This window comes from Tursiops truncatus, chromosome 10 (genome assembly GCF_011762595.2).
Source record: "Tursiops truncatus isolate mTurTru1 chromosome 10, mTurTru1.mat.Y, whole genome shotgun sequence".
In the NCBI taxonomy this organism is placed as follows: Eukaryota; Metazoa; Chordata; class Mammalia; order Artiodactyla; family Delphinidae; genus Tursiops; species Tursiops truncatus.
In genome coordinates this window covers 19,211,355-19,233,777 of record NC_047043.1, presented here as the reverse complement: position 1 = coordinate 19,233,777, position 22,423 = coordinate 19,211,355, and the positions used below count along the sequence as shown (strand labels likewise).

General features: G+C 43.0%; 1 protein-coding gene across 1 annotated transcript; it reads right to left on the bottom strand.

Moving 5' to 3' along the window:
* Positions 1-10,512: 10,512 nt before the first annotated feature.
* On the bottom strand, positions 10,513-21,689 carry NRSN1 (neurensin 1). Its single transcript, XM_033863674.2, has 2 exons — positions 21,501-21,689; positions 10,513-12,195 (listed from the first exon to the last, which is right to left on the bottom strand). Exons 1-2 carry the CDS (start codon positions 21,687-21,689, stop codon positions 11,797-11,799), a joined length of 588 nt encoding a protein of 195 aa, XP_033719565.1. The 3' UTR covers positions 10,513-11,796.
* Between the last annotated feature and the right edge of the window lie 734 nt (positions 21,690-22,423).

Below are 22,423 nucleotides of genomic sequence, written 5' to 3'. Positions count from 1 at the left end.
AGAGAGAACGCATGTACAGTAGTCAGCACAGAGTAAGCATCCGCAGCTGTTAGATATTAGGATTATTAGCTTTCTGACTTGGTTTTTGGCATCTTCTTTTGAGACTCCTGCCAACTTTCCCTGGCTTCTTACCTCTTTACTATCCACCTTTGAGCCAGAATTGATTCTTTATTGGTGCTTTTCCATTATTGACAAAAATACTCTCCAAAGCTCATACTTTCGGTCTTGCTGTACCTATATTAGCTTGGACCGGCTAGGTTCACAACTTTTGTCTGTTACTAAAGTTGCTGATTAATCTTAAGGAGGAGATGGTGTTGATGGTGATGCTGGTGTGTGAGTATGTGTATGGATGAGAGTGGGGTGGATCAAACCCATACTGCTTGATGTTTTATCATCTTGGCATTAGTTTTGGTAAGTTTTACATTGATCACACAAGCTGTTTACATGTAAAATTCAGGGATTTCGTCTTTGTATTTACCTTAGAGCCTTAATTACTGTTAATCCCAACCCACGCAGCCCAAGTGAAAAGACACAGATAATCTGGATGCATATTGGAAAGTTTCTATTATGTGAATGTGAAATGACCAAAGTGGTAGACTTTCTATGAAATACTAGTAGGTAACCAGATACTGGTTTGGACATCATGTTAGTGTAAAGTTTTAAAAATTACCATCTTCATCATTAATTAAATGTTTATTTTTATTTATCCTTTTCATTGTGTTTACTATATGCAAATACAGATACAGATATAGATATAAATTATGATGTTGCTCAAGGAGTTTTGTTTTAATGGTGTAAGGATTATTCACAAGGTTAATATTTAAATGAAATGTTTATTGAGCAGTGGAATACAAAGTAACTATAAGGGACAAAAATAATGCAGGCATGCACATGCACCATTGCGGCAGATTATGAACAATAAGATAGAAAAAGGCCCAAAACCACCTGCCACTTCTGAGGTGTGGGGAGCGAAAAACGGTCCTGTGCATGCTCCCTGCACACAGTACCACCAAGGGGGTGGGCAGACTGCCTATGCCACCCCTGCAGCCCCACCCACCTATCTGCCCCCACCCTCACCCCATTTGAGGGACCAGCTCGCCCTCCTTGGGGAGTGAGCAAGCGCACCTGTTACTTGTTTCCACTCCCTCATGCTGCAGCACGAGTCCCAATAAAGCCTTTCCTGAATTCGTCTGGCTTCTTACCAATTTCTATTGATTAAAGTGTCCAAGGCCCCTACGGTGGTAACACCTGCACTTTTAGCACCGTGCCTCCAGGCTCTTCGTCCTGGCCTCTCTGCTCATGTACACATAAGTGACCCTGACACTGTGAGGGTGTCGCCAGGGGGCCACCCACTTTCCAACTTGCAGCATCAGATTCTTCTTTGCGTTTATGAAAGGCAGTCTCCAGTTAGAAAATTAACCATAATTGTGATGACAATTTGGGCTGTTCAGATGAAGTGGAACTTTGCCCTTCATTTCTAGGAGTGAAACTTTTAAGTCCACTGAGATTATTTCAAGGTCCATGTTCATTATATCCATTTTCTGAAGAAAATGTCCTAGGAAGAGTGTCTGGTTACTTTTGCCACGGAAATTGCTTTACTCTCCTTGGCTGGAGACCATCATCCTCAAACTAATTTCCTGTTTAGTGTTCAATATTTGAAAGCAGGAAATTGTCATAATAAATAGGAAGCTTGAGAAGATGGTGGAAATGCATTCAGAAATTTGGTTGCTAGGGAAATCATTTTTGCCTACTTTATTAAAAACCCAGACCTTATTTGGCATTTTCTCCCCTCATTCTTATCTTCATCAATAGCCATTATCAAAAGAAGTTTATTAAATATCTATCTCTGCTTGGCACTATGACTGGGTGATCTGACCCCTGCCCACTAGCAGGTTGTAACAATAATAACAGCAACAAAACTGCAACAACAAAAATGTAGTATTAATTTGACACATAACTGTCGATAAACACTCTTCTGAGCATCTTATTTGGTTTTTAAAAAATTTAATACAACAGCCGTATGAGGAAGGTACTATTATGACTTTCATGCTTTTGACAAAGTGTGTGAGACATGAATTAAATAATTTGGTCAAAGTCACACAGCTAGTAAAAAGAAGTGTCTGGATTCCTCCCTTCTCAGCTCACATTATTAACTACTATGTTTTACTGCTTCTAATCTAGCCAGAAAACACTAGAAAGAGCAGAGAGGAAGCATATATCCACGAACAATGTAAGCGGGGATTTATTATTGTACACTTGAGTTAAGCACATTTTGTGAGATGGAGGTGAGAAAGAAATTTCAGGAGTTGTGTATTGAAGAGAATTTCTGCTCTCTTCAGAAAAAAAAACAGAAGACATCTGCAACTTGACAGAAGAGGTAGGGTGAGGCAGCTGGGGCAACAGCTGGGGTGGTTTTATTGTTGTAGAAATGGACACAGTCTGATGAGCTAAATGGAGAGTGGGGTGAATTAGCTTGAGTTTGATGGGCTCAGATAGTTGGTCTTCAGGAAGCAAGGTCAGCACATCACAGAGACCCGGCTCTCTGGAACCAGGTTCCTCTGGCCAGTGCAACACTCCATAGCAAGGAGAAGCAGGAGAAAGTTCTAGCCTGATGTGGCCTCACCATGACACATCTACAGCCTTCTGCATGTTACCAGAGGCAGGTGAGTTTTAATCAAGCACCACACTTGTTTAAGCTTTTGATACTCATGTTGGAGAAACATGGTCTAGTGACGCAAATGCCAGCCTAGGAAGTCAACATGGTCAGAATCTATTTTTGGTCTTTCCTGGGAGAAGTCGCTGGCTGGAAAGAGCAGTCATTTTGAGCAGCTGAAAATAACTAACAAGACATGTTAATGAGTTAATAAATCTTTCTTACTGAGCTACATGGAAAGACATGAAACATTTCATGTTAGCTCCTCACCAACCTTAATTAAACTTGATGTTGAAAAGGTCAGTGCCCTGTCTGGCGTGTTCCAAATCACTTTAGACCGACAGTAGGGGTGATTGTAGGGGTGTCTGCAAGTGTGTGCAGGAGACACCTGCCTTCTGTTGTAGCCTTAAGTGGTGCCTTTTAAATGAGCCACACCCTGTAAATAACAACTAGCTTTTATTAAGTGCCAGCTCTGTGTAAGTCACTGCTCCGAATTGCTTTATCTGCATTCACTCATTTAATCCTCAACAACAACCCTTGTGGATGCATGCTGTTATCATTCTTTTTTTTTTTTTTTTTGCGGTACGCGGGCCTCTCACTGTTGTGGCCTCTCCCGTTTTGGAGCACAGGCTCTGGATGCGCAGGCTCAGCGGCCATGGCTCACGGGCCTAGCCGCTCCGCGGCATGTGGGATCTTCCCGGACCAGGGCACGAACCCGTGTCCCCTGCATTGGCAGGCAGACTCCCAACCACTGCGCCACCAGGGAAGCCCGCTGTTATCATTCTTCATAGTGTAGGGAACTGAGGCACAGAGATTTGTAGTGATTTGCCAGAGTTCTGTAGTCTACAAAGTGACAGGACCAAGATTTGACAAGGTCTGTCTCCAGAGCCTGTGTCCAGAACCTTCAGAACCTGTAGGCTCTGCTGCCTCTCGCAACTAGGGGTTGGGCTGTGCTCACATAGTTAAAAATGCACAAGCCTCCTGTGAGTTTTGAGGCACTGATACTTCTGGGAGTTCCAGCAAACGCATTTTAGGACAGATCAAACAATGCGAAGCACTTGGGTGCTGCAGGGGAAACGTGATTCTTACCAATGCCATCTGGAGTGGTGGAGGTCACCAGGAGGTTGGGCTGGAGAAAACAATTTTTGCAGTTTTTTTGAACTAAAACACATAGCTTCGCAAACATTTATTGAGTTTCTACTGGGAACCAGATACTGTGCTAGGTGTTGGGGAGAAATACAAGTAAGACAAGGTGTTGACCTCAAGGAGCTCACAGATTAGCAGATTTTCCCTTTATCAAATTTCTGGGGAAACAAATAGCAATCTGGACTGATTTTTTTGTAAACTTTGCACTTGAGTTCAGAGGGAGTCTTGCCTTGCACTGGTTTAGACTGAATTCCCATGTAGTGGTAACATAGGTATATAATATTTCCTGCCCATTTTTTAATGCTCCATAGAAGTGCAGAGCTCTGTGATAAAGGACATGTTTAATCTGGGACATTTTGAACAGAGACGAGATGTACCTACTTTCTCATCCTTTCCAGAAGAATCTGTTCATAGGGAGGGAGATCACTGAGGTGCTACCTGAGAGTAAATGCTGGTTTGATCACTTTCTGGCTGCATGTTCTTGGGTGAATTATCAATGCTTCATCTTTCTCAGCTTGGACTTTCTCATCTGTAAAATGGAAGAATTAGTAGTCGTCAGCCTTAGGATTCTTTCAAGAATAGATTAAATAAAATGCAAAAATGCATAAGAATTTTGTCACATCGCATGCAGCAGAGAAAGCTCTCGATAAGCATAAGCTGTTTTCATTATTTTCTGGGCATTGTTTCATTTCTGAGTTCCATGGCATCATGCAGTACTCTGGAAGAGGCTGTCTAGCAAAACAAAGATGATAGATTCTTTCCTCTGTTTTTACCCCCTAGAGCAGATAGTAAATTTATGCAGGGGTAAGATATTGGAGTGAGAAGCTCAGAGTTTCTTGCTGGCATTTTTCATTTCTCAGAAGGCAAAGGAAGTGACAAGGGAGTGAGTCCTCTGGACTAGACTCTGAGGTTGGGGATGTGCTGCAGACAGGGACCTGGAGAGGAAGCCAGAGCACCCAAGCACTGGGGCACCAGGCATCTCCTCTCCTCCATCAGCTCTGTATTCAGGGTATTCTGATCGACTTCCAGCTGCTGTCCCCACAGTGGCTGCTCTCAGCGGTCCTCTGCTATCCTCAAGCTTCTCTTGTCTCCTCTGGCCTAATCTTTGTCTTCTTTAGAAAACCTTACCCTGCACTATTGCTCACCTTCATCGTCCATACAGCCTGTTGCACAACTCTAGGGGGTGTTGTTCATGTTGGAGGTTGGGGTTGTGCGGCTGGGTGGCCTTGGCATCCCAGACGCTCATCCCAGATGCCTTGGCATCCCAGACGCTCTTCCCAGGGTGTGTGGTCGCTTCATCTAGAAGGTACTAAATACAGTTCCTTCACTGTGCCGTGCTCACTCTTGGCCCCGTGAGTTTGTAGGTGCCATTGCCTCTGCCTTGAAAGCTCATCTCTCTTCCCATAGTCCACTGCCCTCGCCCCCCAACACCAGAAGAACAAATTTCTCCTTAGGCCAGGATCACTCTGGTTAACTTCTACTCATATTTCAAGACACAGATTAACATGATTACTTCAGAGAGTCCTTCCCAGAACCTTAATCTAGGAAAAATCCCTTTGTTTAAGCAAGATCCCTTGATACTCCTTTTTGTAGCTTCTAATACAACAGTGATTTGCTTACAGTCTATATAAAGACCACAGGGGCAGGAACTGCATCTGTCTTGTCTTCATTATGTGAATAAATACAGTCTGACCTTACCCCTGGCCTCCCCCAGCCTTTCTCAGGGCAGCCTCTTTTAATGTTTCCTGTTTGAAATTCTTCCAGTGACTTCTTCCATGACCCTAAATAATGTACTTATTTATAATATCTTGATTTATTAACTGACACAGTAATGATTGATTTCCTGTAATGAAAGATGAGGGATTAATTTACTCTCTCTACATCTCATGTTATTTTCTCTCTCCTTTCCGGTGTTTCTGTTTCATTTTTAGTTCTTTAGTTGGGTTATCTTTATAATTGCAAATTATAAACTTAGGCCATTATTTCTTTCCATAAACATTCAACAGTTACTCTTGACTTCTCACTAGATTAGGTGAGGACATTAGTATTCCTACCATTATCTCCTATTATCTTTTCCCTTCTGCTTACAGATTTTTGCTAGCTTTACCTTTACTCTAACATCATCAGATTTATCACATATGCAGTCAGTTTCATAATCATAATTTAGACTTTAATTTGATAATGAAAGTTGAAAACAAGTAAACAGTTTGCATTATTTTGGCTTTGTAAATTTCTAAATTTTCCTTTTGGAGTTTCTATTGCTTATTTTCCCCCTTGTTGATGAGAGTAAATGTATTTTCCATAGACTAAAAGTTACCTTACCATCTGGTGCATGAAATCACAGCCCTTCTCTTTTCCCAGTCTGGTTTTTATTTTTTTATAGATGTTGGTTGTTTTCTCTGGAAGCTTCTTGGATCCTTTTTATCTTTTCTTTTTATCTTTTCTAAAATTTCACAAAAACATGGGACCTTTTTTAACCGTTCACATTGCTGAATCTTCAGCAGGTACTTCCAGTCTGAAGATTTTTGTATTCTATAACCTTGAGAAATTTTCTTCTGTTAATTCATTTAAAACTTCTAATCTTTTTTCCTGTATTTTTCTCTTTGATTAAGTTTCTATGTCTTTCACCTTTTGTCTCATTTAAAAAAATTTTTTTAATGGGTGAGGGAGATTTTACGTTCTGAAAAACTTCTTCAACTTATTCTTTTATTCATTTGTTATTTTAAAACTATATGATGTTCCCTTTCATAGTATTCTATTTTTATCTTACAGATGCAATTTCTTCCTGAAGACTAATTGGATTTTTTTTTAGAATTCTCCTGTGATTTCTGAAATACTTATGTTTCCTATGAAGTCTGTTATACGTATATACTCTTTCAAGGTGCTGGTTTTCCCTCAGATGTCTGATGATTCTGATTTTACTTTCATATTTAAGGATGAAGATCTGGTTGTTTATTTAGGACTGCTGGAGACAACTTCCTTTGCTCATGACTAGGCAGGTCTATCTCTTCCATCAGTTTCTTCCAGGACTGGGAAGTACAGCTGGTAGCTCTGCTCCCCAGAGCAGGGCTGGTTGGCTGGAGAAGGTTGCTTTTACATATAGTAATGGCCAGCTAGCCATTAGACCAGGCTCCCCCCACCCCAAATGTTAGATTAAGGAGAGCTTTGCTCAGGGGTACTCAAATCTATACTCTCAGTCTTTAGTCCTCTCCCAAAATCCATTTTTTTATACACACACACACACACACACACACGTTAGATATGAAAAAACTTTAGTGCTCCTGTTAATCATCTCTTTGTTTTCTGTAGTGCCAGCACAATGCCTGGCTCTAAGTAAAAATGCAATAATTGTTTTAAATGACCATATAATAGCACATAGCTTTTTATATATTCATTTCTGAGGGTTCACCACTCATTAAGATATACTCCCTGTACCCAAACAGCTAATAGTCTAGCTTCTAATGGAAGAAACAGATATGGAAACAAATCACTATAATAAGTGCAATAGAATATGTTTGTACAACATGCTGGCACTTGAGGAAGAGACATTAAGTCTGAACCATGGGGAGAGTAAGAGAGAGAGAGAGAATGAGAGCCAGAGAGAGAGAGAGAGAGAGAGAGAGAGAGCGAGAACGCTGCAGACAGAAGGTGACTTTCTAGAGGCAGAAGAGAATATTGGATGAAAGTGTAGCCTGCAGCCCGTGGAGCCAGGCTGCCTAGATTTGAATCCTGCTTCTGTCACTTACTAGTTCTCCTTGGACAAGTTATCCTCTCTTTGCCTGTTTTCTCCCTTGTATCATGGGCATATGATAATAGTCCCAACCTCATAGGGTTTTTGTGAGTGTTGCAGGAAGGGGGACCCCTTCTAGGGCCCAAGAGTGGGCTCTTGTCTAACACTTGGAAATGAATTGTCTGAGGAGACACACGTGCTGAAAAGCAAGATACTGTATTGGGAAGGGGCACCCGGGTGGAGAGCAGGAGGGTAAGGGAACCCAGGAGGACTGCTCTGCCACGTGGCTCGCAGTCTCAAGTTTTATGGTGATGGGATTAGTTTCTGGGTTGTCTCTGGCCAGTCGTTCTGACTCAGGGTCCTTTCGGGTGGTGAGCAGAACCGTTCAGCCAAGATGGATTCCAACAAGGAGGATTCTGGGAGGTTGGTAGGAAATGTGGAGTGGTGTCTCCTCTCTCCTTTTGACCTTTCCTGTATTATTCTGCTTGATGGTGGCTTGTTAGTTCCGTGTTCTTTACCAGGATCTCCTGTCATAAAATAACTCATGCAAATTGTTACTGTCTTTGCCTGGCCAGGGCGGGCTGTTTCAGTCAGTGTTTCCCCTAACATGAGGGTTAAATGAGTTACTATACACAAAATGCTTCAGTGGTGCTTCCCATTCAGTACATACTAGTTCTTCCCTTTATTGCTATCGTATCTTGATGTGGCCTTGAATGAAGAGTTCAACAGGCAGAGAATGGGCAGATGGTTATTGCTGGTAAAATAAGCATGCTGAGTGAAGGCGCGGTGGCATGAAAGTGCAGGCACATTTAGAGAGGAGAGTGGTTGAGTACAAGTAGGATGCAGGGTTCCGGGGAATGTGTCAGAATAAAACTAGAGAGGAGCTGGACCAGATGACAGGAGGCCTTGGAAGCACACGGAGTTGCTGCTTGCACAATCAGTTTTCTGGCTTGAGGTACTGTGTACATAGTAAGCAAGGCAATTAATGAAGTCAGGGAATCTACAACCTACGTCAAATTGAAAACTTCTAGGTGCTCCATTTAATAGGTGGCATGTGAAGCTGAATCCGGCCTCTGTACCCCGACATTGAATTAAATCTCAGTTTTGGGTGAGGTGGAAATGAATAGCTTTATTGCTTTGCCAGGCAAAGGGGGTCACAGTGGGCTAATGCTCTCAAAACTGTGTGTCCCAACTTGGAAGGGGTAGCGAGAAGTTTTATGGCAAGGGTTCAAAGAGGGTGTGATCCGCTCATGGATATTCTTCTGACTGGTTGGTGGTGAGGTAAGTGGGAGTCAGCATCATCAACCTTCTGGTTCCAACTGGTCTGGGGTCTACCTGCTAGTAGGTGGCATACTGTTAACTTCTCCCACCTGGTGGGGGCTTCAGTATCTGCAAAACAGCTCTAAGATGTTGTGATGTGTATCCCTTGAGGGGGAACCAGGACCCTGCCCCCAAGGCTATGCTATTGTTTTTTGACTGTTCCTCCCTTATCTCTGTATTTCCTCCTTTCTCTGATTACAGAGAAACTGCCCTTTGGAACTCAGGGAAGGGGACACAGGAAGGCTCTTGTGTCCAGGAGCCCCACAGGGTCCTGCTCAGTTTCACATGGACAAATGGGGAACATTGAGATTTTATAGAAATGTCTCCCTGAAGAAGATAATCAAAGAGGTGACAGGATTGAAAGTAATTGAATGGAAACGTTCGTAGCCTGGGGTGGTGGTGATGGACTGGAGGTTAGGTGGTCCTTTGTAAGAGGGATTAGGCTTGTAGGTAACCTTGAATTAGAGAATTTGGCCCAAGACGTGGAAGGGTTAGAAAGCAGATTTTGGGAAGATGTGAAGATAAGCTTTCTAACCATCTAGAGCCATCAGAAGATGTAGTGGCTTGTCCTGTGAGGAAGGAGGGCTTCAGTCACTGGCAGTGCCTGAGCGAATGGAGGTCGCTAGATCAGAGCTGATGTGGGGTGGGCGTGGGGTTTTCTGCCTGGGTTGGTCCTACATCATTCGAGGTTTTAGTGACTCCACGTGCCTCAGCTTATGTGATCTCTAGGCCAGAACTCATTTCTGAGTTTATTCTGTTGCAGTCCCAGCATCTTCTGTCCACCTCTTTCCCCAACTGTAGGGTTGTGGTTTTACTTTGCTTTAGAAGTTTCAGTACTGAAGGGATGGATTGGTTCAGTGCCAGCAAGCAGGCTGAGACCAAGGCTCTAGGACTGTTGCAGTTTGCCATACCCCTGACATCTGCCCAAACAGGCCTGAAAATGGCTTTGTGAAGTCTTTAGTTGGCTGCTCCTCACCCTCTGATTGCACAGGCCTGTACTCTTTGCAAAGATCAAGCTGTATTTCCTAATACCATTCAGCCTCCTTCCTCTGCTTTCCTTCAATATCCCTCAATCCCTGCTCCACGGACTGGGAGGGTCCTTACAAGTACCTGTTTCCACAAAGCTTAGGCAGGACAGCAAAGACAGGGCATGCCGAATCCCTCTTTCAGACTCAGCTCTTACTTCCTCCATCTCTGTTCCTTTGAGGCCTTTGTCTGAGGCACAGAGCTGATTTTTTTATGGCTGCTCGCATGCCTGCACCTAAAAATTCCCAAGCCCTACAGTCATTATTTTTCATTCTGGAGGCTTTTGAAAGTCATCTCATTCTCAAAGATTTCTTGGTATACAACACAAGCCAACATGGAAAGCCTCACGATGTTGCCTTGAACAGGTGCCTGGGGACTTGAATAAGGCTTCAAAGAACAAAGGTAAAACGGCATTGCCACAGGAAGGTAAGAACCTGAGGAAACTAGAACAGTTTCTCCTGAACCTAGCTAATGATCCATGTTAAGGATGCTAATTTGCCCCGTGTTTTATGCTGGACGATGCAAAACAAACCATGTGCACAAAAGCACTAATTGCTTCATTTATTCTTCCATTTTGCCAGGGGACCAGCAGAGCTCACTTAGCCTCAGAATGGAAAATTACATGTTGGAGAGAAAACAGCCACACCAAAGGAATGACAATGCAATTCGAGTTCTGCTTGTTCACATATTTTATTTATCCAGTGAAGGAAAGGAAAAAAAAAAAAGGCAGACTTTGAAGGTGTCACAGATTCTGAGAGGATACCAAGGTCATGTGTTCCATTTCCCTCAGGCTAGTTTAAGTCCACAGATTAAATAAAAGTGTAAAGGGATGAGATGAACATTTTACTGGAGAAGAAAATGTCTTCTCTGAGAAAGAAAACCCTCTTTAAGGTTAATATCTACTCAGGGGTTTCTTATTGGAGGATGGCTTACTTTTGTTTTTATAAAAATATGACTGCATTGTATAAACTGCTGGAGTTGGATATTTAGAAGTAGGTGGCATCGAGGCTGCTGATTTGGTGACTTTCTGGGAGTCCAGGTCTGGAAGAATCCCACTGTGGTGAGAGCCACAAGAACACTGTAAACATCCTTGGTCGTGGACACACAATGATGCACGGCAAAAACGGAATCTCAGACATCACAGACCAGGATGCCTGTTCTACAGGTGGGGAAACTGAGGCCTGGGAGGTTAAATGCTTTCCCCAAGATCACACAGCTAGTTAGTAATAGGAACTCAAATTTCTTGGCTTCTAATTCAGTGCTTTTGTACACTGCATAAATAGATTCTCCTAATATTAATTTATTTCCCAAGATTCTAAAGTTGGCAATTTGAGCTCTTTAAGTGGGAAAACACTACAGAAAACAGCAAAAGACTTATGGAGAATTCTGATACGTTTGTGTCTGATTTCAAGAACCTCATGTTAAGTTAGAGTTAAAAGACCAAAGTTTGGGTCAAAATCAGGGAACTTGATTTTTCTGTGAACACAGGACAATATCTTACATGTAGTGAGACAAGGAATGGAAGGCAGCACCACACAGGAAAGATTAGAAAAACCAATACTAGAAAGTAAAACGGACCAAGTCAGCCATTGGTAGGCTGGTCTAAACTGTTCAGCGCTTTCCAAGAACACAGAAAATGACACAGAGTCACACTATATGAGAGGGGAGTTCCAGAGAGTTCCTGGTGGGCACCCAGCAACACCTTTTAAGCAGCCGGGTGCATGTGCCCAGGCTGACCATGGCATCAACGGTTCCCAGGGCCACTGAACGGAATGAGTGTGAGCTCACACACCACACTGCCCACAGCCCAGCACAGCCTTGGGGCAGGTCAACACCAAATCTATATCATCTCCCAAACTGGTCTGCTCCCTTGTAACACTGGGCATAAATTACAGAGGGGAGGACCGGGCTGGAAAATGTTTCAGGTTGCCGCTATGGGCTGGACATTTTGAACCCTGGACAAAGTGACTGGTATCTTTGTTTCTCCCGGGCCTGGAGCTCTTGTAATGGGCTGGGTGTGGGCCTTGATGTCTGCGATTCGCTCTTTAAACTTTTGCTGAAGGAATTTCTCTTCTTTGGAGTAGCTTTTTGCGAACACTGACATCAGCAGGCACCCTGCCATGGACGTGCCCCCGATGCAGAAGAGCACGGCGCCCGCCAGCTTGCACATGTCAAGGGCTCCATTAAACTGGACAGCGTGTGTGTCCACCATCACGAAATTGGCCTCACCAAAGGCTTCGATTTTGGGGGGCACAAGAAAGCCCACTGCCAGGACAGTCAATCCGAGAATCACGAAGACTGTGCCCAAGATGAGTCCAACCTAGCGAAAGACACAGTGAAATAAGACAGAGTAAACCTGATACTTCAGGTCTCCAGGGCAGGACTGGCCTTGTTTTCTGAGAGAAGAGACTTTCCCCAGTCACTTCTAATTTGTATGAGAAGCCTGCATAATTTTTGTAGTTAAAAAAGAAGGTGAAGGAGGACTTTTCTGATTTTGATGCCAACGAGGAACTGCAGCACTGCCTTGATTTTTCCTTTGAGCTTCCTGTTTGTCCAATGCTTTGCAATCAACAGCGCCCCCTTTGGTTTACTTTGTCTTGTTTGGTCTTGAGCAAGAGAAAAGCAGCCCGGATACCCAGGAGCTGGCCTTACTCTATCCACTAGGCTTTGATGTTCTTAGAAGCTGGCCTGGGGCCCCCACTGATACCATGTTGTTTTGTGGGCACAGTCAATCTTGCAGAACCTCAACATCAGACAGGCTCATTCTGCACCCATGATGAAGTGTGACAAACCAAGGCCACTTCATAATTTTGTCTAAGCGCAGACAAAAACAAGGTCATTGTGCAAACCACAAGATTCTGCACACCTCCCACCCCACCCAATATAAATGACTGCTGCTTCTTTACAGTTACAGTCTTAGTCTCACTCTAGTCCGCCCTCTGTATAGATAGGATTTATTAAGATACCCAATCATAGGATCATTCCTGATAATCCAGAGTGAACTCTGGCTCCTGTAGACTTCCCAAACCCCTGCAATCCCAAGTCACCCAACTAAAGCCCACATCCTATAATACATCCTTTCTTACACTCTCTTACTGAAATGCCCAGGAGCCCCTATGGTGTCATCCTGTCTCACTGTGATGAGTAATATACTCAACTTGTTCAACATAGAGGTGATTTCGGCAGGTGGCCATCGACAGTCTGTGTAACTACTCACCCCTTCCCCAAGCAAGTGAAGAAGGAACCATCATTACCTGTTTATAGGCAAGGAAATGTAGCCTCGTGGAGGGTAGGTCACTGCCCCAAAGATAGACAACTGGCAAGTAGCAGAGGATGGGCTAGAAGCCACAGATCTGACCTCCAGGCTAGTGCTCTTTCTCTTCTAACATGTAGCTGTTTGGGCTTTACTTGTGCAGATGTTGAGAAATGTTAAGAGCAGCAGATGGAGATGAAACTGCATTAGCTCAAGTTCTAATAAAATGTAACCCACTGAAAATGGAAAGTAATATACCATTTGGCAGTTTAAGCTCGGAGGTTTGGAATTAACAGACTCAGCCTTGGATTCTAGCACTGCCAACTAGTACTTGAATCATAGAAGGAAAGTTACTTAAATACTCTCGTTAATTTTCCCATTTATAAAATGATAAATGATAACAGTACCTACCTCATAAAGCTGTGAGGACAAAAGGAGAGCACTCAGCCCTGTGCCTGCCTAAGTCATACATTTTAATAAGTAGATATTATTACTATTATTTGGAAATGTGCCTCTTGTAAAATTATGCTGCATTGGCAAGAGCATTGCAACAGTCACTCAGTACTTGGAATAAAGAACAGCTAATACAGCTTATTTTTTAAACACATTTTTCATTTCCTCCTGTTCCTAATTGCTTTTAGTTAAAATAACAAGGTTGGAAAAATAACCAAATGTATAACACCATTTAATCTTGAACATCTAAAGTATATTTATCTATTTATTTACTATGTTTCAGGGTAATACACTTTATTAGATACTTCTTTAGTAGAGAGTTTGGATAATAGAAAACATTTGCAAATCCATCACTCTAACAAAGGGGGGGAGAGAGCTCATATTATTGAGCATCGATTATGACCTAGGCACTGTGCTTTCCACTTAATCCTCACCAGCATCTTATGAGATGTAGATATTTTTATCCCCATTTCACCTATAAGAAACTGAGGTTTATTGGATTGAAGAAACATAGTTCAAAGTCCACTCTTTAAGCACGTGGTCTCTAACCCAGGTCTGCATGACTTCTAAGCCCCACTCCCCACTTTCATTCTCCCATGATACTTCACCGATTACTATTTTGTACATTACCTCTATAATTTAAAAAAAATTACAATAAAGTTTTAGTCACCATATACGAACAAATTTCCATTATGTAATAGTTTAAAGAAACTGAAAAACCAACAAAAAGAGTCAGTATAATGTCTTCTGGAAAAAAAAAAAGAAAAACTATTGTACATAAGATATAAGTACTGCAGAAAAAATTGGGTCATAAAATCACACTTTGGATGGCTTTCTACATTTTTTGAAGAATGGTGTCAAATTCACCTTCAAAGACTAACCGTTATAATATTTAAAAGATGACTCACGTTGGAATATTCTGAATGCACAAACTAAATTAACTTAAATATCCATGGTGACATGCTTCATATGTCACTAAATTACCTCCCTCCTCAAGAACTGGTACAGATTCTCAAAAATTGAGGGCAGCAAAAATGTATCCATCTTCGGTTCTAAGGTTCTTAAGAGCAAGGGAGGCCAGGGTGCTCCATCTTCTATTTCTGTCTTTCTCTCCGCAGCAGTCAGTCCAGCCTGTGTCCAATATATATTCCTGACTGACTCACTTAAACCACCAGACTGCTGAATCCGGAGCCAGGTGATTGATTCTCAGAGCAGTCTGTTCCTCAGTTGAGCAGTGCTTTATAGATTAAAATCCACTCTTGGAATATCACTCAGAAGCTAAAAGGCAAACCCTGCCTTGCAGATGGCAGAACTCCTGCTCATTTCAAGAACTGGAAAGTGGCTGGCCTCCCCAAGCCTTCTCCCTATTCCCTGTTAAATCAGAGGATCAGAGAGAGGCCCGCCATCTGTGGAGGGGAGCATGACGTAATGAATAGTATGTAATGCCCAGGATTCTGAGGGTGCCATCAATGCAAGTCTAATGAGGATCTCCAAAAGATGTGCCCAGAGAGGGACTCCAAACCTGTTCAAACATGTCAGGGAGAGCGTGGGATGGTAGGCATGAAGGGAAAATGCTGGGAATACTTCCCTGAGTGTAGTAGTGGTGAGGAGGGATGCTGGGATATATCAGCTTAATCCTGGTACCATCTTGGAGTACTGAATGGAATAAAAATTTTGGGAGTGATGCCATATGGTATCATAAACTTTGGACACAGCTCTAAGTTGAAGTGGTCCCAGGTCTAAGAGAAAAGGGGTTCTATTAAATAGAGTTTAAGAAATGCAACACAGAGGTTTTTTTAAAAGGTTCTAAGAGAGCAAACCAGCTCTGTTTGGAGCCATGCAAAGAGTTGCAATGCTGCTGGGTGAGGGGCTTCCCAGAGTAGCCTGGTGGTGTGGGATGTTAGATCAGCACCAATAGGGAGAGAGAAGGGCCTCTCCAGGTGATGAAAAGCAAACTTTAAAGAGAGCAGCAAGAGCAGTTTTTGTGCTGTGACTTCTGATGACTCTCTTGACTGTGCGAAGGATGGGTGAAAACCCAGTCCCTGCTGTTGGAAAGGAGGATTGGACAGAGGGGAGAGCTTGGATTCCAGAAATTCTGCTTCTGGGGACCACAAGCCAGAAGCTGCTGTTTTTTGACCAGCATCCCCTTCGTGGTCTGTCTGTGAGCTGATGAGATCTGAAAATGCAGTTCACTCCAATAAGCGGAGCTGGCAGCAGGAGCAACACAGCTGTTCTGGCAGAGAGGAGGCGGTAATGACTGGTGGAGGCAAGAACCAGCATGGCAGGGAAGAGCGGCGTGTGGGGGGAGATTGCTGGATGGAGCTAAATGGGAAAGAAGCCTTCTGGGTTAGAGGTAAAATTCAGAAGAAGCGCAGCAAGAGTGAAGACTGGCTTTTCTTCTTCTGCATCAGCCCTGAGGGCTGCTACCCACCGCTCCTTAGCAGGACCTGAGCTCAGAGTGCTGTCACCTGCCAGAGTGATGGCAGATTCTAACTCATCTGTCCTGACCCTCTTGCCTGACCTGCTTGTAGGGACACTGAGCTTTGCAAAGCAGTGACCAGTGCCGGGCTGGGATCAGGTCCTTCCACATATGCGTCACCTGGTACAGTCTCCACAGCCCTCCTTCACCTGGGTAGCAGGATCCTGCATTGGCTCCGCTGCCTTACAGAGGCTCTGTCCCTCCAGCCTGTCAGCACATTCAATCGCTTCCATCTTCAAAACCTATTCTAGAGCCCTGTGTCCTCCACTAGCTACTGCTTGAACTCATTCCTACCCTTGGTAGCCAAGCCTAGTCCTCCACCATTTCACTGAAGCCCCTCTCTCTGAGGTCACTGATGACTTTCTAATTGTCAAATCCAATTTTTCTTTTCTTCATTTGCGTATTCTGCAGTCATTGATTTTAAGTACTTAGGCTTTCTTAAAACCCTCACCAATGATTATCGCTGACACAACTCTCTTCCACTTCTGTCTTTACCAACTCACTCTTAACCTGCTTTGCCAGACACTCTTAAATTATTGGTGTCCCCCAGGGTTCCAGCCCTGACTCACATCTCTTACTCAATATGTTCTCTCTATGGTTTAATTTGTGGCCGCAGTTTCAACTCGCATCTATATACCAGTGACTTCCAAATGTCCAGCTCCAGCCTAGATTTCTCTCCTGGGCTGTAGCCCCACATTTATGACAGCCAATGGGAGGATCTACACAAAAGTGTCCCAAAGGCTCTGCAAAACCCAAATATTCAAAATGGTGTTCCTTTCTTCTTTCCTTCCCAGTTTTTCTGCATTCCTGCCATCTGCCCATTCACTGAGTCCTTCCTCACATTCGTAGTCAATGGATAATTAAATCTTATTGATTCTATCTCAGAATTCTCTTGAATCTTGTCTCTCCATCACTACAGCTACTCTAATGGTAACAGAGCATTATTAACTCTTGGCCAGATCATTGCAACAGCATTCTGATGGTCTCCATGGCTAGTCTCATCCTTTGTCCATTTTTCAAGTGTCATCTGAGAAATTTTTTTTTTTTTTAATAATACCACATGGTTTCTCCTCTTAAGGGACTTCCTTATTCATTTCTAGAATAAAACCATCTCCTTAATATCTAGCAAGACTCTGAAGAGAAATCCAAGATGTAAGTTTAAACTCTGACTTAGCTTAAGGGGGAAACTGGAGAGATTGGGACAGGTAGGAGGAGGGTCTTGAGAGAAAAGAGAGGTACCAGCATCATTTTCACTTTTAGTAAGTCTGTGGAGGAAGCGGTCTTGCCTTGTACCTGCCCGTTGCTATTTAACACCCTTTGGGAGATTTCTGATATTGGTTGAGGGAAAGGTAAGGAGGAGGATAACCCTGGGGTGAGGAAAGAACGACTGGGGTAAGAAGACTGCTCCCATTAGTTCATACCTGCAGTACTTCAGCTGTCTGCTGCACCATCAAGTAGCAGCAGTCTTAGTCAAGGTCAAGTGCAAGGGTGAGAAAGAAAAACTCCACCACAGCCTGTTAGGCCCTTGGGCAGAGGCAGTGGGTGGCAGGGGGTAGGTGGGACTGTGTCACATAGATTTTTGCAGATGGCAGCAGTTGCAGGTAAATTAGCAGTGGCGGAGGCCACCATGCAGTAATCCAGAAGCTGTGAGGCACAGAGAATGTGTATAATACTGTATATATGTGTGTGTGTGGGGGGGGGCTGTTTACACCTGATTGTGAGACAACCTTCCCAAGAAAGCCTAGCTTTATTATCTTACCTACTCACTGTACTCAGTCATGCAGGAAGGTTCTGGAGAAATTTCTACTTCACAGCCTTGCTGAGTCTCTGTGATCTGGCTCTTGTATACATTACCGTGTTCATCTCTTGGCCTTTGTCCTCCACGCCTAACTCTTACCCCAGCCACAGTGAACTGTTGGCATCTCCTGAGCATGCCATCTTCTCTCATGACGCAGCTTCTGCGATGCTCTTCTTTCTATAGTGCTTTTCTGTGCCTGTGAACTCTTCTGTGGAGTCACTTCCTCCCCAGGCTGCATCAGATCTGTCCAGTAAGTACTGCAACAACTGGCATGGTGGATTGTAACAATCTCTGTACACATCTACCTTCCTTATTTGACTGTGAACTCCGTCAGGTGAAGAACAGTGTTGTGTTCACAACTGAATCCCGGAGCCCACCACAGAGGTTTGTGCACAGTGGACATATAAACATGTGTAGAAAGAACAGCATTGTGAGAGCGAGGTTACATCGGTCCATGTGGTAGAGCAAAGTTTCTGGCTCAGGCCCATTTGATTCCAATCCCTGTTCTCATTAAGCCCCTCCTTGCTGCCCACCGCTAAGGAGCTGGCTCACCAGCAGAGTCCTCCTGAGGCTCTGTGAGCGTGGCCCACAGTGAGAGACCCACGTGGCCTCAACAATGCTATAGTGGAAGAGAGGGAAGGGGGAGCCCACATCTTGAACCACTTACAAGATGCAGATTGAAATGAAAGAAAAAACATAAGAAAAGTATCATAATAGAAACACGTGCATAATCAGTGCTTCTCTCTGTGTTGATTCAAAGCACTTCATACGCTCGCTGGCATGAGTTCCCTTATAGTCCCTAGGAGGAAACCCAAGAATGGTTGGTTTATTCCCTTGGTAGGGGTGAGGTCTCTAAGACAGTGAATTCTTTGGTTTTTCAAGTTGACTGTAGGCTTCTGAGTGCCCAGTCTAGTGTTTTATGGTTAGGATGTAAGTCTAAGATTTGGATTTTGCTGGAATATAATCTCTGTGAGGCCATGGACTTTTGCCTGGTTTTATTCTCTGAAGTAGGTCCAGCACAACAGGGAACAAATACTTTTGGATCTTGTTTGCGTTAAACAGAAGAGAGAAAATACTGAAATCTGAATTCTAGGCTTGGTAATTTACTGAGAGTTCTTTATTGTAAATCCATACCCATGTATTATTTGATGGAGTTATAGCTTCACAACTCGTATCACTACTAGTGCTTTGGAACCACTAGCATTTGCAGTATTCTGTATGTCAGTGGCATTTTAGGCTCTTGGCACAATAGACCTGTGAGGCAAATATTTGTTTTTTTGACATATAGAGAAGCAACCACCCACTTGCCTGGGTAAATACAAGATGTGCCAAGCTTGGCTATGTATTTCATTGGTCCAGGCCAGTACGGAGTCATCAGAGGTGACACTTGTACAGAATAAGAAGGCTGGCTTGACCAATTCTAATACAGAGTGCCTGACACTAGTAAGATTTTGAATCAACACAGGTCTTGGGTAATCCATAGTAATAATCACATTACCAATATTTTATTTATTAACTAGATTTCCAGTTTTATTTCTATTTCAGAACTCAGTGTTCCATATGACATCTGGTACTAGGAGCTAATATATTAAGTGCTTATTGAGTGCCTACCAGATATTGTTCTAAGCTCTTTGCATCTATTATCTTATTTAATTCTCACAACTTATGTGGTAGGTACTATAAGTATCACCATTAGAGGCTCATTTAAGGTCAATTAAATTACCCAAAGTTACAGAGCTGAGATTTGAACCCATGTAATCTGAGGCCAGAGTCCGTGCTCATAATCATCACTATGTTACACTGCCTCTTGTTAAGCTCTATTGCCAGTACATTGTAAATTTATGTCGGTATCAATGTCAAAGTTTCTGGGATCTTTCGGGAGAAAGTTGGGGATGATCAGAAACCTCCAAAACACAGAATATTAGACCTGGAGGGAATCCGAGGCATCATCTAAAGCTGTGCCTTCTCAGTAGCCCTTCCTACATCCTTGTCCTTTTTTTGATTTCTAAATGTTGGAACATTCGATGCCTTCTTCTCTCTTATGTCTATACTCTCTTCCTAGGTGATCTTGTCTAGTCTGGTACCTTATATACACTGTATGTATCAGCGACTCCCAATTCATGAGCTGAAGTATATTTAAATTGCTACTAGAGATCTCCACTTGCATGTTTAATAGGCACCTCCAATGTAGCAATGCCAAAATCAAACTCTTGACTCCCCACCCATCCCACTGCTCTCCTGGTGTTCTCCATCCCAGTGAATTATAACATCATCCACTAAAGAGCTCAGGCTGCGAGTCTAGGTCATGCTTGACTCTTCTTTCTTTCGTTTCTAATATGCCAACATGTCCTGACAGCTTGCCCTTCAAACTTTATGCTAAATCTGACTACTTCTCGCCATCTCCATTAACACCACCGTAATCTAAGCCACTATTATTCTTGCCTGGATACTTTAACAGCCTCTTAAATAATCTAGCTGCTTCTATCCTTGCCTTCCTATAATTTATTTTCTGTACTGTAGCCAGAATGATCTTGTTAAAATACTGGTCGGGTCATGTCACTCATCTGCTTGAAATGTTCAGGTGGCTTCCCATGGATCTCAAGGTAAAAGCCAAAGTCCTCACTGTCACCTACAAGGCTCCACACACATCATCTGTGTCCTGTTATTTTTCTGAATCCATCACCTGTTCTTTCCCCTCTCTCATTCCTCTCCAACCAGATTGGATCTCTTGCTATTTTTCAAACACACCAGTGTTCCCATTTCAGAGCTTTTGGACTTGCTATTTTCCCAGCCTACAGTGACCTTCAGCCAGGTAATTTTATGGTTTACTCCCTGGTATTTGCTCAAAGGTCATCTCCTCTGACAGGCTTTCTGTGATCAGCACAACTAAATACCAGTTCTCCATCCTTCCCTATCCTCTTATTCTGATTTATTTCTCTTCATAGCACTTGCCACTACCATTCTGTTGTGTGGTTTATTTGTTTATGGTCTGTTTCCCACGATAGATTGTAAGTTCCTTGAGGGCAAGGGACTTTTTCTTCTCCCATTTACCACTTTAATTTCTGGTACTTTGCAACTTCTTGGCACAGAGTAGGTGCTCACTAATTATATGCTGAATGACTGAACTTATTGTCTAGTGAGGCTCCTTCCACTTGAGGAAGCTGAAGCTCATAAAGCCTCATGACCACATATCCAGGAGAGGCAGAGCTGGCAGACTGACCACTGTATTATGTCTCAGTATTAACTCTCTCTAGTATCCAACTGTTTCTTCTAATAATTATTGTAATTTGTGAAATGATACTTACCAAACCTTAAGGGAGGCTGAAAGCATGTTTTGCCTTTGGATGGCTGTCATAGTTGGTGAATTTAGTGGCATGTTAATAACAATAGCAAAAATAATAATTAATGATGGCAATTATATCTATTTATGTTTAACCTGCAAATCAACAATTGTGCTGTGTGTAGAGGCTTTCTTCAGCCCAAGGGTTATAGTCTCCTTTCCTAAGGAAGAAAACTGAACTTAGTGACACTGAGAGGGATCCACACACAGAGTCCCAGACTTCTCAGTTCTCTATAGCTGAGTTATTTCCCGTATCAAATGACTTCTCCACTTCCTGAGTTAAACACATGCTCTTTACTTACCTTCCAGAATACTGAGCTCCACCTGTTAGGTGATCTCTGGATCTGGAAATCATCCTCATACTCCCAGATCGAGGTGGTACAGTCCTCATAAAACTGGTGCAGGTAGGACCGGACTCCATAGCGCTGGTACCCGCCCTCGGTAGCAGCCTGTGCCTGCTTGGACCCACAAACGTTGCTGCAAGAACTCATCCTTCCCAGCTGGAATGACAGCACCCACAGGCATCAACCACATGAGCTCTGGCCTCAGGATCAAAAGGCAAATTAAAGGTAAGAACCAGGCTGAATAATGTCAGCCTGTTTGAACAATGCTCTTTTCTGGCAAGAAAAGACATGTTTAAAGACCTGCCTTTTTAACCCAAGCTGCTCTTCTCTACTGAATGCAAAATTATCCCAAACACTCAATGACTAGAACTGGTTCTCCATAAATGAAACAAGACATAACAGCACAGCTCACTTAGATGATGCAAAAATTTAAGCAGGAAGCACATGAGAAATGGCAACAAAGAAGCTGAGATTTTCAGTGTCTTGACAAGAAATCTTTAATCTCTTAGAATCTAGTAGTCTTTACACTTCCATGTTAAAGGATTAGGAAGGCACTCTCACTTGGTACAGATGGAATTTGTCCTGGACTGTCCTCTTCAGTGCTTAACCATGTTCCCTTGTGGAAACTACATGGTGTTACGTAGCTATTTGAAATTTTGCCTTCGGATCTCATGTATCTTGCTCTAACAATTGTCAAGTTGTACAGAAGCTTTATTAAAAAGTTGCTTCATGCTTTATCACAAATGGCTTGGCCAATAATTGATACCTCACTGACTCTAACTCCAGATATTTCAGGCATTATTTGTGGATACATCTGTCCACGTGGGATGCTAGAGCATAATGCAGAAGGTAGACCTGCCTTTTACTATTTCCCATTAAGT

Bases quoted from the DNA above. Each gene is read 5' to 3' on its own strand.
- NRSN1 (XM_033863674.2), bottom strand. From the start codon at position 21,689: ATGAGTTCTTGCAGCAACGTTTGTGGGTCCAAGCAGGCACAGGCTGCT. The intron at 12,196-21,500 runs GTAAGTAAAGAG...GTCTTTCGCTAG, and splicing joins GGAGCTCAGTATTCTGGAAG to GTTGGACTCATCTTGGGCAC.